Source organism: Erinaceus europaeus, chromosome 2 (genome assembly GCF_950295315.1).
Source record: "Erinaceus europaeus chromosome 2, mEriEur2.1, whole genome shotgun sequence".
NCBI lineage: Eukaryota > Metazoa > Chordata > Mammalia > Eulipotyphla > Erinaceidae > Erinaceus > Erinaceus europaeus.
In genome coordinates, this window is record NC_080163.1 from 120,847,859 (window position 1) to 120,863,538 (window position 15,680).

The following is a 15,680-nucleotide window of genomic DNA, read 5'->3' on the forward strand; positions in this document are numbered from 1 at the left end:
GGAGATGAGGATCCTACAGTGATTGTGGTCTTACATTTAGGACCTCGCCTACAGCCCATGTCAGCAGCTGGGATCCCCTTTTGCTAACAGGCTCCTTTGAGTGAGGTGGTGGTGCCTCTCTCCAGCATGGCTCAAGCACCTGTGTGTGGCCTTGTTAGCCTGATTCTCAGGAGATTGACCCAGGAGCCCTGAGATAAGGCAGAAGTCTGTGTTTTCAACAAGTCTCCCTAATAATTTGGGCATGAAGTTGCTTTCAAACCATGTAAGGCTGCTTTCTGTCATGGCAATTGGTGTAATTGATAAGCTAACTGACCAAGCCAGGGAAACTGGACTGGAACTGGGAAGGTCATGGTTGGTCTCCCTCCTCCTCAGACCCAACCAGACTCACAGAGTTTGGGGTAAGCCTCCAGATGTGCCCTTTGAAGAGTGGTACCAGGTGCTGCACATGCAAGGTGCTGCACAATATATTCACGCAGGGGCCATGCTAATCTTCTCTGTATCGTTCCAATTTTAGTATATGTGCTGCTGAAGCGAGCACAGCCACACAAGATATTCGTAGCACCTACTGTGCACTAGGTGCTGTCCAAGGTGCCTCTGCAGAAATAGCAACACAGAAGTCACTGACAGGCTCTGGCACAGTTCAATGCAGATTCAAACCCTACTTCTGCTTTTACTAGTTGTGTGACCTGAAACAACTCATTTGACTTCTCTAGGTCCCATCTTGTAGTTCATAAAATGCAGGGAATAGCCTTGCAGCTGTAGTGAGGAAGCTGTCGTGGTTATGTAAAATACTTTCATGCCTGAGGTTGTAAAGTCCCAAGTTCAACCCCAGTATCACCATAAACTAGAGCTGAACAGTGCTCTGGTAAATAAATTGAAAAGTAGATCGTAGAATTATCACCACAATGGTAATAATAATAGAAATAGTAATACCAGCTATAGGTAATAAAAAAATTAAATAAATAAAGCCAGGCCTGAGACCCAGGCAGCCTGAGCTGGTAGTGAAATTATTGCCCCACTGCCACCACCCCCCAACCGGGGTAGCTTTGCACTCAGACTTTGCAGGGAAGTGGGAGGGAGGAGAGTCAGAAGCTACATGCATCTGGATCCCAGGTACACTTTTTCCAGCCTTAGATACCTACCTCAAGGGGCCAGGAGACAACTCACTTGCTAGTGCTTATGCTTTACCTTACATGAGGACCTGGGTACAAAGTTTCTAGCCACCGCATGGAAACACTATGCAAAAGGGAAGCTTTGTGAGTAGTGGAGCAGTGCTGTGTTCTCTGTATCTTCCTCTCTCTGGGGGAGGGGGGAGTGCAGTGTGGGGGAGGGCATGCCAGAAAGTGTAATAAGCAAGCATGAAGCCCTGACAAAGAGAAATCACCTAACATCACAATCATGTCACTTTGCTTTTGGAAGCTGGTCCATGTCAGACTCCCTGGAGGTGAAGAGAAGCATCTAGGCTGCAGCACTGCAGTACAATGTCTTCAGGACAGTAAAGGTCAGCTGGAGGAAAGGACAATACTGCAGAGCCACCTCTAAATGTCACACCTGCAGACAAGAGACACATAAAGAGGGGGGAGGACCAGGCGTGATCAGATTTGCTCCTCTGGCTGGAGAAATGCTTCATCAAACGGAATAGACTTGCTCTCAGTGCGCCCTCTGCTGTCCAGAACTGAAAATGAGGCCTCTGATAATAGTGACTCCTGTATGCTGCCTGCTGAGGCTCATCCTTCAGAAAGGGCCCCTGAGTTGCAGCTCTGGAGACAAAAAGGATATGAGCATCAATTCATCACGCCTCCATGCTGGTGACACTTGAGACCTTGGTCACACCACACACACACACACACACACACACACACACACACACACAAAGAAAGAGAGCAAGCAGAGGAGGTCCCTACTGTTCCTGGGTTTTTTGTTTGCTTTTGTTTTTTCCTGGGTGTTTAAAGGTATGAAGAGGGAGCCAGGTTGTGACTCACCTGGTTAAGTGCACATATTACCAAGAGCAAGGACCAGAGTTCAAGCCCCTGCTCCCCACCTGCAGGAGGTCCGCTCCATGAGCAAGGAAGCTGATCTCTCTCCAGTTGTCTTTCTCTCCCTCTATTTCCCTGTTCTCTCTGAATTTCTCTCTGTTCTATTTAATGGGGGGGGGGGGTGGGGGGAAGCAGTGGCACACCAGATTAAGCACACATAGTATGAAGTGCAAGGATCCTAGTTTGAGCCCCCAGTTCCCCACCTGAGGGGAGGGGGGGCAGGGTCGCTTCACAAGCACTAAAGCAGGTCTGTAGATGTCTATCTTTCTCCCTATCTCCCCCTCTCCTCTCAACTTCTCCCTGTCCTATCCAGGAGCAGAGAAGAGAAAGGAGCAGTGGATTCTTAGTGCAGGCACCAAACCCCAGCAATAACCCTGGAGGCAAAAAATAAAAATTTAAAAATGGCTTCCGGGAGTGGAGGATCTGTAGTGCTGGCACTGAGCCCCAGCAATAACCCTAGTGGCAATAAATTAATAATAATAGTATAAAGGGCCAGGTGGTGGCACACCTGGTTAAGCTCACACACTACAGTACACAAGGACCCAAGTACAAGCCCCTGGTTCCCACTTGTAGGGGGGAAGCTTTATAAGTGGTGAACTAAGGCTGCAGGTGTCTCTATCTCTTTCCCTATCTATCTCCCTTCTCAATTTCTGTCTCTATCCAATAATAGACAGATTTAAAAAAATGTATTTAAGAACTCCCTGGGAGTTGGGCGGTAGCACAGCAGGTTAAGTGCAGGTGGCACAAAGCACAAAGACTGGTGCAAGGATCCCGGTTCCAGCCCCCCAGCTCCCCACCAGCAGGGGAGTCACTTCACAGGCGATGAAGCAGGTCTGCAGGTGTCTGTCTTTCTCTCCTTCTCTGTCTTCCCCTCCTCTCTCCATTTCTCTTTGTCCTATCCAACAATGACAATATCAATAATAGCTACAACAATTTTTTTAAAAAAAAGAGCAACAAAAGGGAATAATCAAAAAATTAAAATAAAATAAAGAACTCCCTGTAGCAGCAGAGAAAATGCTCACAAATGTAGGGTACCAAAGTAAAAACCCTGGGGTGAAGGTGAGGGTGGATGTTTAGCTTCACAGGGCTGGGGGGGTGGGGGGTGGAATGGGACACAGACTTGATGGTGGGAATGGTGTTTATGTACACTCCTATTAATTTTTAGTCATAGAAATCACTATTTAATTAATATTAGAGGGGAAAATTGATTGTACATCTCAAACTTTTTAAACACAGACTGAGCCTTTTTAATTTTTTTTTATTTCTTTATTAGATAATTAATGTTTTACATTTGACAGTAAATACAATAGTTTGTACATGTATAACATTTCCCAGTTTTCCATATAACAATACAACCCCCACTAGGTTCTCTGTCATCCTTCTTGGACCTGTATTTTCTGCCCCCCCCTCCCCCAGAGTCTTTTACTTTGGTGCAATACACCAAGTCCAGTTCAGGTTCTACTTGTGTTTTCTCTTCTGATTTTGTTTTTCAATTTCTGCCTGAGAGTGAGATCATCCCATATTCATCCTTCTGTGTCTGACTTATTTCACTTAACATGAATTTTTCAAGGTCCAAGATCGACTGAAAACGGTGAAGTCACATTTTTTATAGCTGAGTAGTATTCCATTGTGTAGATATACCACAACTTGCTCAACCACTCAACAGAGTCTTTTTAATACATAGGCTGAGTCTTTGATATGCTGACTCTCAAAAGCCTAGACCAGGGAGAACAGAAGCAACTGGTGGCACAGCTATATACAAATAATGTCAAAGGACATAAATATGGTGATGGTGTGTATGATACAGCAAATCCTAACAAAGGGATTTTTCAAAGTTAACCCAATTACCAAATAATGTGATTATAACAATAACTATCTATTGTCTCCTTAACCCTAAGGCAGCAGGAACCTCCTGCTTCCTCTATAGAGCCTTTATATCCCCCAGTCCTGGAACCTCTAGGGTGGGGCTCACTTTCCTGCATGCTTCTCTCAATTCATACCAAATGATATTGCATCCACTGATCCCAACCTAATCAACACAAGGAATACCACCTCAGCATGCTTCACTTCAGACTGTGTCCAGAGACGTCAGGTGTGGAATGTCAATCCTTCAGCCTCATTAGTCGGGTGAGACCTTTCCTTTCATAGGATTCTCTAATTCCATTCCAGGTGGTTCATTTCCTAACAAAATCCTAAAATCTATAGACCAGGTCCTGTGAGATAGAGCATTGTTCACATGTATCCATAAATTAGGGCAAAATATATACCTGAAAGCAAAAGTACACAATAGTCTGCAGTGAGTCAGTATAAAGTCCCTAATGAAAGAGTATCTAATTAGACTTAGCCACCCTCCTCACCTACTTCTTATTACAGTTCTCTCACTCACTCCAAAGCTAACCTTAGCAAAGCAAGGACTGCAAAAGCTGATTAAGGGCAAGAGACTGGCATACTTTAACTATGAGTCTTCAGTCACTATCAGGCCACCCCATCAGCTAGGGCCCTATTCGGGGAGTCCTGAGATTCCCAAACAGACATGATGGGCCTAGACCTCTAATAAACCCCTCTCTCCATTGTTACTGGTCATCTCTATCAGGAACAACAAAATAGACCCCTTTGTGGGCCCCCATTAGGACCTTGCCCTCAACTTGGATCAACAATGGTAGAGAATGTTCCATCCTCTGAAGGGAGGCTGGACAACATACTCTATACTACACCTGAGGAAGATGGGTCCTGATATTGGGGCAGCTTGGAATGTTCCTACTCATGACCACAGAATGTGAGCTCAGATCTACAGGGATGCAGAGGTCACATGGGCTCTTAAGTTGAATATGGGCCCCAGACCACATCAAATTGATGAGGTTTACAGTCAACAATATTTATATACCTTTCCCATATTAGGGAACTACTCTCTTCCCTGATCCAGCTTTCTGGTCCTTTTTCTAGCCATGACATCATCTCCCCAGACAATAACTTGGATCCACCTGCATATCAGATTTCAGGCTCAGGGAGAGAAAAAAAAAAAAAAAAAAAACACTAGTATAGCTACAGGCCCTTTGGAATATAACTAAAATATGCCTACTAGCTATCTACAAAATGGGACCCTCCCCTCCCCCCAACTCTTCATCTGCACTATTCCAGCCTTTGGGTTCATGATTGGTCAACAATTAGGCTTTGTATGTTAACTCTTTTTTCAGCCACCAGCTTCCAGATGCTAGCATGATGCCGACCAGATTTCCCTAGACAGACAAACCCCACCAGTGTGGGGTTCCCCAGAGGCCCGCCCCACTAGGGAAAGAGACAGACTGGCTGGGAGTATGGATCAACCTGTCAATGCCCATGTTCAGTGGGGAAGCAATTACAGAAGCCAGACCTTCCACCCTCTGCATCCCACAATGACTTGGGTCCATACTCCCAGAGGGTCAAAGAATAGGAAAGCTCTCAGGGGAGGGTATGGGATATGGAGTTCTGGTGGTGGTAACTGTGTGGAGTTGTACCCCTCTTATCCTATGGTTTTGTCAATGTTTCCTTTTTATAAATAAATTTTTAAAAGAAGTATCCCACAAAAAAAAAAAAAAAAAGAAGAAAATGTTCACAAATAGGAATCAAAAGGTTTGGCTGCTGAGTGCAGGACTTGCAGATATTGGACCCCTAAGTTCCATCCCTGCATGGCATATGCTGAGGCATATGGACCAGGAAGGCTACTCAAAGGAAAAATACCTGTGGGTCTCATGGAGGGGGAAAAACAGCCAGGTAGGAGCTCTGCAGTGGGCCCAGGCAGAGACTCAGACAGGGACTCCACTCTGAAAAGTCTACCTCATAGGGGAAACAAGGAGCTAAACCTTGGGCTCCTCTAAATGTGTTTTTGTAGTTAAAAGTCCTGCTTCATCTTCAGGCCACAAAGTCAAAACAATGATTCTCCTTAAATACCTAAGGGTGAGCACATGAACAACCCTCACCCCTCCCCAAATCCAATCCAGCCTTTCTTGTAGTCTATGGCCTCAATCTCTGGCATCTGAACTCCCCACATTCATCCTACACCCACCCTCTTCCTCATGGAGCTTCAGTCCTTAAATTACCTGGAACCATCCTTTGTGGCATCTTCCCTCATTCCACCACCATTCAAGCTGTGACCTCATTCCCTGGTCTCAGATCAGGAGGTGCCCTCCACTACCATCAGTGTCCAGGAGTCAGTCCTTTGCAGTTTTCACTTGTTCTGAGTACCCCCATAGCCTTGTCAGGCTGGGGCTGAGGGTCCTGCTCATGCACAGCACCAGACTTCAGCTTGATAGCAGTGAAACCAAAGGGATTTTGTTTTTCTTTCAGACAAACCCACACTGACAAATGTTTCCATAGTCACATTCTAGAATCTGCAACAGATATACAAGGGGGTAAGCCCCTTAGCAAGTATAATTGTGGGCTCCTCTGGGCTTAAAAGCGTTAAGCCGGGGGTCATTCAATAGAGCACACACATATACACATACACAAGGACCCAAGTTCAAGTCACCACTCTCCAAACTGTTCTCCACATCCTCAAACACTTGTCATTTCTGTTGATGCTGAGGTAGTCTCAGTGTGGCCTTTATTAGCATTTCTCTAATGATACTTGGTGTGAAACATGTATTCCTGGCTGAGCCCACCTGATCTTATTTCTTTAGGGAATTGCCTGTTCAGATCTTTTGTCCATCTTATAATTAGGTTGTTGGTGAGCTGTTCTCTATAAATTTCCAGTCTCGTCAGGTGTGCAAATATCTTCTCTCAGCTACCCTACATCCCAGCAGTTATTACTCAGGAGTATATCCAAAGGGCATAGAAGCACTGACTCAAAGAGCTATATGCACTCAATATTCATAGCTATACTATTTACAATAGCTAAAGTATAAGAACAACCCCAGTCCCAAAGACAGATTACCAGACAAAGTTGTATTAAGATGTAGTACAATGAATTATGTCATTTGGAATAAAATGGATGGAAATGCTGAGTAAAATCAGAGGTAAAGGACTACTGGATAGATTTGGCCCTATGTGGGAATATAGGTAACTAAAGAAAATGAACTTTAAAAAAAAAAAAAAAAACTTGTCTCTGGGGCTTTGTGAAAACTAGGGGGGTGTTGGAGAAAGAGATGCAAAGAGAAGACAAATGAGATAATGGACAGGAATGATTTGGAAATGCACCCCAATAGTAATTATAACCACTTGTGAAATATGAAAGGAGAAAAAAAAAGTTCTAAGTACAAGGACTGCTCTGAACAACCCCATTGGAAAGCAGGCTACTTCAGGAGGGAGGGAGTTGAGGTCAGAATGACCTTCAGACAAGGACTCCACTGCTCACTTTCCGTCAGGTGCAACCCTGCCTCTGGCTCCATTCACCCCTTCTAACCAGGGTGAAACCTCTTCCTATTCGGGCATTCTAAGTGATAAGAGAACCAATAACAGCCCTTCCCTCTTGGGTCGTGCTAATGGTGGCACTGAAACACCTGACCCAGGTAGGTGAGTCACCCAAGGGTAAGAGGCAGCTGATGGGCCCATGTGACCTAGGCTGGGTCAGGAGCCTCAGTTCCAATACAGGAGCACCCCTGGGAAGGAGCCGGATGGACTACCATCACCCCGTAGGATGTCCAACTTTGTAATGAAAGTCAGCCAGAGTCACCAGGTACCTACAAGTACCCTGTAGCATCCCACAGCTCTGGCACTTCCCTCCTCCCCACAGGCAGGGGCTCCCAGAGACAAGGGATGGGGCACTTCTTTTGCTTCCAGGCTTACTGTTGGGGTTCAGTTGTCTGCACTACCAATCCACTGCTCCTGGAAGCCATCTTTTTTCCACTGTTGTTGCTGCTGTCATTGGATAAGACAAAGAGAAATTGAGAGGGAGGGGAAGGCAGACAGAGAAGGGGAAAGACAGACACCTGCATACCCACTTCACTACTTGTGAAGGGACCCACCTGCAGGTAGGAAGCCGGGGCCTCGAACCAAGATCCCTGTGCCAGCCCTTGCACTTTGCCCTATGTGTGCTTAACCCGGTGCACTACCACCCAGCCAAGGTGAGGCATTTCTAAAGCAGCAGAAGACACCTCCATCAGGATATGCACAACCTGGTCTATTTTTAACTGACTGTCTAGTCTGTGCACATACTCCAACTTCCCTCCCAAGTTCCACTGGGCTTTGGCAGCCCCTCTGCTCCCATCACGGCTGGGCCCTACAGTCCCAGGCACTGTGGTGTTCCAGGGTTGGTAGATCCTCCATGACAAATCCAGGGAGAAGTGACAACAGGTGAAAAATATGGGACTGTAGGGAGCCTGTGAGGGGTCTGGCCAGCATTTCCAAACCTCTACCTTACCTGGAGTTTCCTTGTTCTAGACACAGTCGCCATTTATACCATAGGCAGAGCTAAAAACCTGGCCGCTTCATGCCCTACAATGAGCATGGACTACTCACAGGCTAGAGAATAATTTACTGAGATGGGATCTGACTCCTAAAACCCTCATCTGAGACTTCACCAAACCACATCATAGGGCTCTACTTTTTGTCTTTATATGATGTCTCCTCATACAATTTGTCTTTCCATTTTAAAATATATTTACCCCAAACGCTTGGGAGTCTTGTTTCAAATAACGGTACTCTTAGTTATCACCAGACTCGACCACAGGATTCCAAGTAAACTGCTTGTTTATTAGCACTGCTGCTGTGACATAGAGGTTTCTGGTAAATATGCAGTGCACACAGAGGCAACAGAATGACGGGAGGCTCAAACACAGGAGCGGAGGCTCCTTACTTCTTCCACTCGTTCTTGTCGTAGTCCCACTTGGCAGAGAAGCCCTGGATGGGGCTGACCCTCATGTCCAGCATCCTCTTGGTCTGCATGGCCACCCAGTCCTCATCAAAGGTGTGTGGAATGGGACCATACACTGCAGGGTAAGACAAATGGTGCATGGGTGAAGTAACACTGTGCAGGTCATTTCTAAGCCAGAGAGAGGTCTCCTCCCTCCCCCCCCCCCACAAACACACACCCACACACACACATGCAAGCAGATCGGCAAGGTTCTGAATTCTGGACACTGAAAGTTCAGTATTTGCAAATCACTCCTCTATTGGTAAAACGTTACTGACGGTTGAAAAAATCATGTTGAGTGAAGTAAGTCAGAAACAGAAGGATGAATATGGGATGATCTCACTCTCAGGCCGAAGTTGAAAAACAAGATTAGAAAAGAAAACACAAGTCGAACCTGAAATGGAATTGGAGTATTACACCAAAGTAAAAGACTCTGGGGTGGGTGGGTGGATGGGGAGAATACAGGTCCATGAAAGATGATGAATGACATAGTGGGGGTTGTATTGTTAAATGGGAATCTGGGGAATGTTACAACTATTGTAACATATTGTAATGTACAAACTATTGTATTTACTGTTGAATGTAAAGCATTAATTCCCCAATAAAGAAATAATTTAAAAATAAAAAAAAAACATGTATAAGGACCATGTGCCCCCTGTGGTGGGAGCTTCAAGTGCAGTGAGCAATGTTGCTGATGTCAATTTGTGTCTTTCATCCTCTATCAATAAATAAAAACAAAAAGCTAAAAAAAAAAACGTTAGACGGTAACTACGTTAAAAATGGACTGCCTTCACTACAGAAGTGGCTACCCAGGTCCACAGGCTAGTGGTGAGCAGAGCCAGGTGACACGGGAACACAAGCAGAAAGGCAAGGCATCTACCACTCACATCCGTGGCAAACAAAAGCACAGGACAAGACCTGCTCAGAATGGGAAATGCCTCCTCTGCCAGGGCAAGAGAGAACCCATGGGAACAGTGCTAGGATGAGTGAGCGATCCCAACACTGCCTAAGCAGAACTTTTTGTTCTAAAGATCCAGTACCCTGGTCCCTGGGACTCATTTCTCAGGCTATTCAAGCAGCCCTATTGTCAGAGCTCCCTCCTCACTGGCCAGGCCTACACTAGCTCAGCTGCTGACTCTGAGTCACACCACAAAACCACTAGGAAAACATGGTGTACTGCATTAGGTCAGATTCACTAGGAAAATTCAAACCCAGGCTCACAGCACTTGCGTTCACATGAGGCAGAGCTTCCAAGGCCTAGGAAATCCTGAGGACCACCCAAATGCAGGCCCACATCTAGCTCCCGGGCAAGGTCACCGACTACCCACACCTAGCTCTAAGACATGCAGGTGTCATATCCAGCTAAGGGCTCTTCACCTAAAACCTACTGCAGGCACATGGCACCTCCATCCTCCCTACTCACCATAGCGCTTCTCCCAGATTAGAAGGAGAGCAGTGAAGCCAATGAAGAACAGGGCTCCACCCACCACGGTCTTCCACTCGTTGGTGCTCCTGTTCATTTCAGCAAAGCTCTCGTTGAACTTAATGCGATACACTGGGAACAGAAAGAAGGGCCGTTTGCTGTCACAGAAGAATCTGGAAGGTAAAACATCCCTGCACAGACCTCAGTCATCTCTCCCACACTCGTACAGCCAGGGAAACAAGAGGCAAGCCAAGGGCTGAAACATGCACCTGCGTATGAGCACACACGAGGTGTGACGATGAGAAGAAAACGGAGTTTGCCATGGACAAACAACACAAACCAGTAATGGTCTTTCTTCCTAAGACTACAGAATACCAGGTAGGTACGGGCTACTAACCGCGTATTCTCATGCCCTCCTACCAAGCTGTGTTGTGCTGCTTTTCCATCAATACAAGCAAGCCTAGGCCACCCCAACTGTGGCAGAGGCTGCACCCAACCATGAACCATCCACTGACCCGCATGCACCCTTGCCATTTATCTCCCAGGGATGGGGGACGGGGGCTCGTAAGGCATGAAGAGGCCCAGGCTACAGTATAGCCAGTTTAGCAGGGCATGGACACATGACCCCTAGCACTCCCACACATGCTGGTCTCTAGACAAAAGCCCAGAGATCACAGCCCAAGACTTCAGTGGAAGCCCTCTCACACTTTCTAGTGAGGACGGGTTGGCTGAGCCCCTAATACCCACATTCAACTTTCTCATCAATGGAGAGGCTGCTCCAGGGGGCCTTCTCCTTCTCTTTCAGGGCCTTCTGGCTGGCAGAGAGGTTCATGACATGGGCCACATCGGGCAGGGGGTAGTCACGGCGATCCACATAAATTGGGAGAGCGTAGTCTTCACTCTTCACAACACTTCCTGAAAACAATTAGTACTTGAGAATACACAAAGTACTTCTAGAAACTGAAGTCAATGTGTGCATGCACACCCTAAAAGTTTTGCTCACTGGGGGTAGAAGGGGGTACAACTGCTAGAAAGAGCTAAAGGACTGCCCATGAAACGGGGAAGAGACTCATTCTTCCCTTATGACCCAAAGGAACTGAGGATGGTGAGCAAAGTTTTCAGGGGTCCCGATCCAGGTTGCAGGATGGGCCAAATGAAGGCCTCTCTGCATGTGAGGCAAATGAAACAGGAAAAACAGTATAAAGCCCATAAATAATGATAATAATAATAATAGAGAGTTCAAAGTGCACACAGACATAAAGAAAGCAATATCCTGTGCCCAATAGAGTGCAGCTAGCCCTCATGGTGTTACCCAGCACCTTCCACATGCCCAGTACTACTCTAGACATCTGGACTCATCAGTGAACAGATTCCTGCCTGCTGGTGCTTCCATTCTAGAAGGAACAAACAACACAGAAGCTAAACTAGAGCATGTGAGGATACCCACAGTATGTCAGGGCTCTAAAGAAAACAAGGTTCAAGGGAAAAAAGTGGGGCAGGGGTATCTATCTACAGAACAGGTGGTCAGGAGAGACTGCTCTAAATCAAATTTGCATTAAGGGCTAACTGGACAGTAGCACCACCCACAACTCTGGAGCTCTGGGACAGGATGCCTTGTTGCAAGCTGCAGCCCTACTGGGGTGGGCACATGAGCAACCATGTTACTTCCTATTCTGTCCTTTTGCTCGCTGTCCTATTTAATGCCACTTCCCACTTGAAAGTGAAGAATGAAGACCTACTAGCCCCTAGGGAAAAGAAAGTATCTTCTCGGGGGCCGGGCGGTAGCACAGCAGGTTAAGCTCACATGGCACGGAAGTGCAAAGACCAGCTTAAGGATCCCAGTTCGAGCCCCCGGCTCCTCACCTGCAGGGAAGTTGCTTCACAAGCAGTGAAGCAGATCTGCAGGTGCCTATCCTGCTCCCCCCGTCTTCCCCTCCTCTCTTGATTTCTCTCTGTCCTACCCAACAACGACAGTAATAACAACAATGATAAACAAGGGCAACAAAAGGGAAAAAATAGCCTCCAGGAGCAGTGGATTCGTAGTCTGGGCACTGAGCAGCACTATTAAGCCCCAGCGACAACCCTGGAGGCAAAAAAAAAAAAAGTGTCTTCTCTAGACGGCTTCCTGAGTCATCACCACCTTTGGTGGGGAGTGTGGTGTAGAAGTAAACCCTGTAATCTTAGTCTTACAAACCATGACTAATTGCAAATCTAAAAAAAAAGTCTTAACAAAAGAAAGAAATGCTGTTGTCATATGTCTATCTGCACTGTTATTATCACACATCTGCCCCCTCCAGACTTCAAATTCCTCTGTGCAGATTTCGTGTCTCATATTCCTTTTATTCTTAGAGCCTGAGAGGGTTTAGTACAAAAGAAGTTGCTTGCCTAGTAACTACAAAACTAGACTTGCTACCTGTCAGGTACAAGCTGTTTTTCACTTGTTTCTGATTTATATATATATATATATATATCACTGCAAAAGTTCAGGCTAGTATTCACAGATTCAGTGCCCCCCACCCAAAAAAAAAAAAAAAAAAAAGCTGGGAAATGCATCCAAAGCTTCAAACATGGAAGATAATACTCCTAAACCACCTCCTCTACTTTAGAAAGAGAGATAACAGGGGGAGGGCAGAGGCAGAAGACATCTCAGCACGCCACCATCCATGGAGCTCCCAGTTACAAGTACTTCCTAGTTGGTTGGTCCCTGTGGTGAGGGCTTAACCCCAGAATCTGAAACATGACACAGCATGTGCTCTCTTGGCAGGATCTGATCTCATCTTTCGAATTGTTGCCTATAAAAATATCTGAAGCGGGGAGTCGGGCGGTGGCGCAACGGGTTAAGCGCACGTGGTGCAAAGCGCAAAGGACGGCTTAAGAATGCCGGTTCGAGCCCCCGGCTCCCCACCTGCAGGGGAGTCCCTTCACAGGCGGTGAAGCAGGTCTGCAGGTGTCTCTCTTTCTCTCCCCTCCTCCTCTCTCCATTTCTCTCTGTCCTATCTAACAACGACGACATCAATAACTACAACAATAAAAACAAGGTCAACAAAAGGGAAAATAAATAAATAAATGTTTAAAAAAAAACTAGTTATCTTTAAAAAAAAAAAAAATCTGAAGCGGGCAGGGGAAGATAGCATAATGGTTATCCAAAGAGTCTTTCATACCTGAGGCTCCAAAGTCCCAGGTTCAATCCCCTGCACCACCATAAGCCAGAGCTGAGCAGTGCTCTGGCAAAATATATATATACATATATATACTGGAGCGGGAGTCTGACGGTAGCGCAGCAGGTTAAGCCGGCGTAAGGATTCCGGTTCAGGCTCCCAACTCCCTACGTGTAGGGGGTGAAGCAGGTGTCTTATCTTTCTCTCCCCCTCTATCTTCCCCTCCTCTCTGCATTTCTCTGTCCTATCCAACAACGACATCAATAACAATAATAACAACGATAAAACAAGGGCAACAAAAGGGAAATTTAAAAAAATTGATTAAATATTTGGAGCTAGTGAGATAGCATAATGGTTTTGCAAAAAAAAAAAAAAAAAAAGAAAGAAAAAGTTGACTGTAAACTATTAATCCCAATAAAGAAAAATAAATTTTAAAAATAGAACTGTTCCTCCCTAAAATCTCTTTAGCAGAGGGATCAGCATGTCATCAGCATCACTATCTGAAACTCCAGCACAGGCTCTTACAACAACTAGAAAAGGGGGTGCAGGGGCTGTTAAGATATTCAAAAGTAAGAAAAGCTACACTTACCATGTGCTCGAACACACACAGAGGTAGAAAATGCCCTTTTGCCAATCAGGCTAAATACTCTGGTGGCCAACATCCTGAAAGATATAATTGAACATTTTCACTACGAATGAAACCAAAACACCTATTAGAAACAGCTTGTTCTGTTGTTATTCCCCTGCATTGTAGAAGTAAATGCGACTCTTCTGTTTTCTTCTCCCTGGCATAAATTAGAGCCAGTCTTCATTATGAAGCAAATTTCAAGCCTCTCAATTGACAATACAATCCAGGCCGAGGTTTTCCTCAACTGCCAGTACGTTCTAACGGAGTTTCTTTAAAACCAGCAGCGTTATAAATGCATGCTTTTTTTGCGGCACGTTAGTAGAAAATTGGTCTTTTAAAATGAGGAGATAAAAAAGGAGAAACTGCAGAGACTGAATACACTGCTGCCACAGCACAGGCAGGAAGGGAGGAAGGAGGAGCTGAATGGAACTGGCAGCTGGGAGAATGAATGGATGCAGACGCTCTGGTTTACGGTGGAGCGGGGGTGGGGGGGTTGAACCCGAGACTTGGGAGTCTGGGGCCTGCGAGTCTCTTCGCACAACCATTCTGCTTTCTACCCCGGCCCCGGGTGCATTTTCAATCCGTGCGGGCCCCAGGTGACCCGGATGACCTCAGCCACCTGGGGACTTCCCAGTCCAGCGAGGAAACACAGGACAGGGAAGGGACAGGGAAGGGACGGGGGTCAGCAGACATAGAAAAGGGCTCTGTGGTAGTCGGCAGTTAAGCGCAGCGGGTTATGCACAGGTGGCGCAAAGCCCAAGGACCGGCGTAAGGATCCCGGTTCGAGCCCCCGGCTCCGCACCTGCAGGGGAGTCGCTTCACAGGCGGTGAAGCAGGTCTGCAGGTGTCTATCTTTCTCTCCTCCTCTCTGTCTTCCCCTCCTCTCTCCATTTCTCTCTGTCCTATCCAACAACGACGACATCAATAACAGTAATAACTACAACAATAAAAAAAAACAAGGGCAACAAAAGAGAATGAGTAAATATTTTTTTTTAAAAAAAATTTTTGAAGGGCTCTGCCTGCATTCGGGAAATACATCCCCGCGCGGGGACAGCAGAATCAACGCTGATGACGTCGGCCGAGCCCCGTTACCGCGGCGGGGCGCAGACGCCTCTGCAGCTCAGAGCCGAGGCTGCAGCAGGGCCCGGGCCGCCACCCGCACTCGGGAAGCCGCAAGGCAACCAGCTCCCGGGGATGCGCCCTCGGCCGAGGTCAGAGCCCTCGGGCCCGGCCCGCTGCGTCTGGAAGCCCCGCAGGCCGAGCCCCCACGCCTCAGGGCCCGCAACCCTTCGCGCAGCCTCAATGTCACCGGGTTCCGAGGTCCAACCGCCTCTCCCTGCGGCGCCAAGCAGCCAGGTCGCCCCCGAAATGGGTGCCCCGCGGCCGCAGGAACGCACACACGCACACACACACCCCAGTTTTGAAGACAGCCGCCGCGGGTGCTTCTTAACCTGGCGCCGCCGTGCCCGCCGCGACCGCCCTCTACGCCCTGGGTGCTCTGACCGGAAGAGGAGCCGGGCCGCGCCGCAAGGTACCACGGGATCGAGGAGGCACCGCCCAGCGCCGGGCTGAGCAAGAGGTCACCAGGCGGAAGTAGGGAAGCGTCGTG

At 47.1% G+C, this 15,680-nt stretch overlaps 1 protein-coding gene and 1 pseudogene across 2 annotated transcripts; both read right to left on the reverse strand.

Moving 5' to 3' along the window:
* Positions 1–468: 468 nt before the first annotated feature.
* On the reverse strand, positions 469–538 carry LOC132537295 (U6 spliceosomal RNA; annotated as a pseudogene).
* Positions 539–8,681: 8,143 nt separating this feature from the next.
* On the reverse strand, positions 8,682–15,625 carry LOC103121039 (cytochrome c oxidase subunit 4 isoform 1, mitochondrial). 2 transcript variants are annotated; one of them, XM_016191761.2, is made up of 5 exons: positions 15,485–15,625; positions 14,033–14,106; positions 11,033–11,200; positions 10,286–10,417; positions 8,682–8,938 (listed from the first exon to the last, which is right to left on the reverse strand). In XM_016191761.2, exons 2-5 carry the CDS (start codon positions 14,103–14,105, stop codon positions 8,802–8,804), a joined length of 510 nt encoding a protein of 169 aa, XP_016047247.1. In that variant the 5' UTR covers position 14,106; positions 15,485–15,625; the 3' UTR covers positions 8,682–8,801. The 2 variants fall into 2 exon arrangements, with proteins under 2 accessions (XP_016047247.1, XP_007531597.1); XM_007531535.3 differs by having other exon boundaries at positions 15,523–15,602.
* Between the last annotated feature and the right edge of the window lie 55 nt (positions 15,626–15,680).

Coding starts and splice junctions, on each gene's coding strand:
- LOC103121039 (XM_016191761.2), bottom strand. CDS start 14,105: ATGTTGGCCACCAGAGTATTTAGCCTGATTGGCAAAAGGGCATTTTCT. Junction 11,201..14,032: donor TGTGTGTGTTCGAGCACATG/GTAAGTGTAGCT, acceptor AATTGTTTTCAG/GAAGTGTTGTGAAGAGTGAA. Junction 8,939..10,285: donor AATCTGGGAGAAGCGCTATG/GTGAGTAGGGAG, acceptor CTTACCCTGCAG/TGTATGGTCCCATTCCACAC.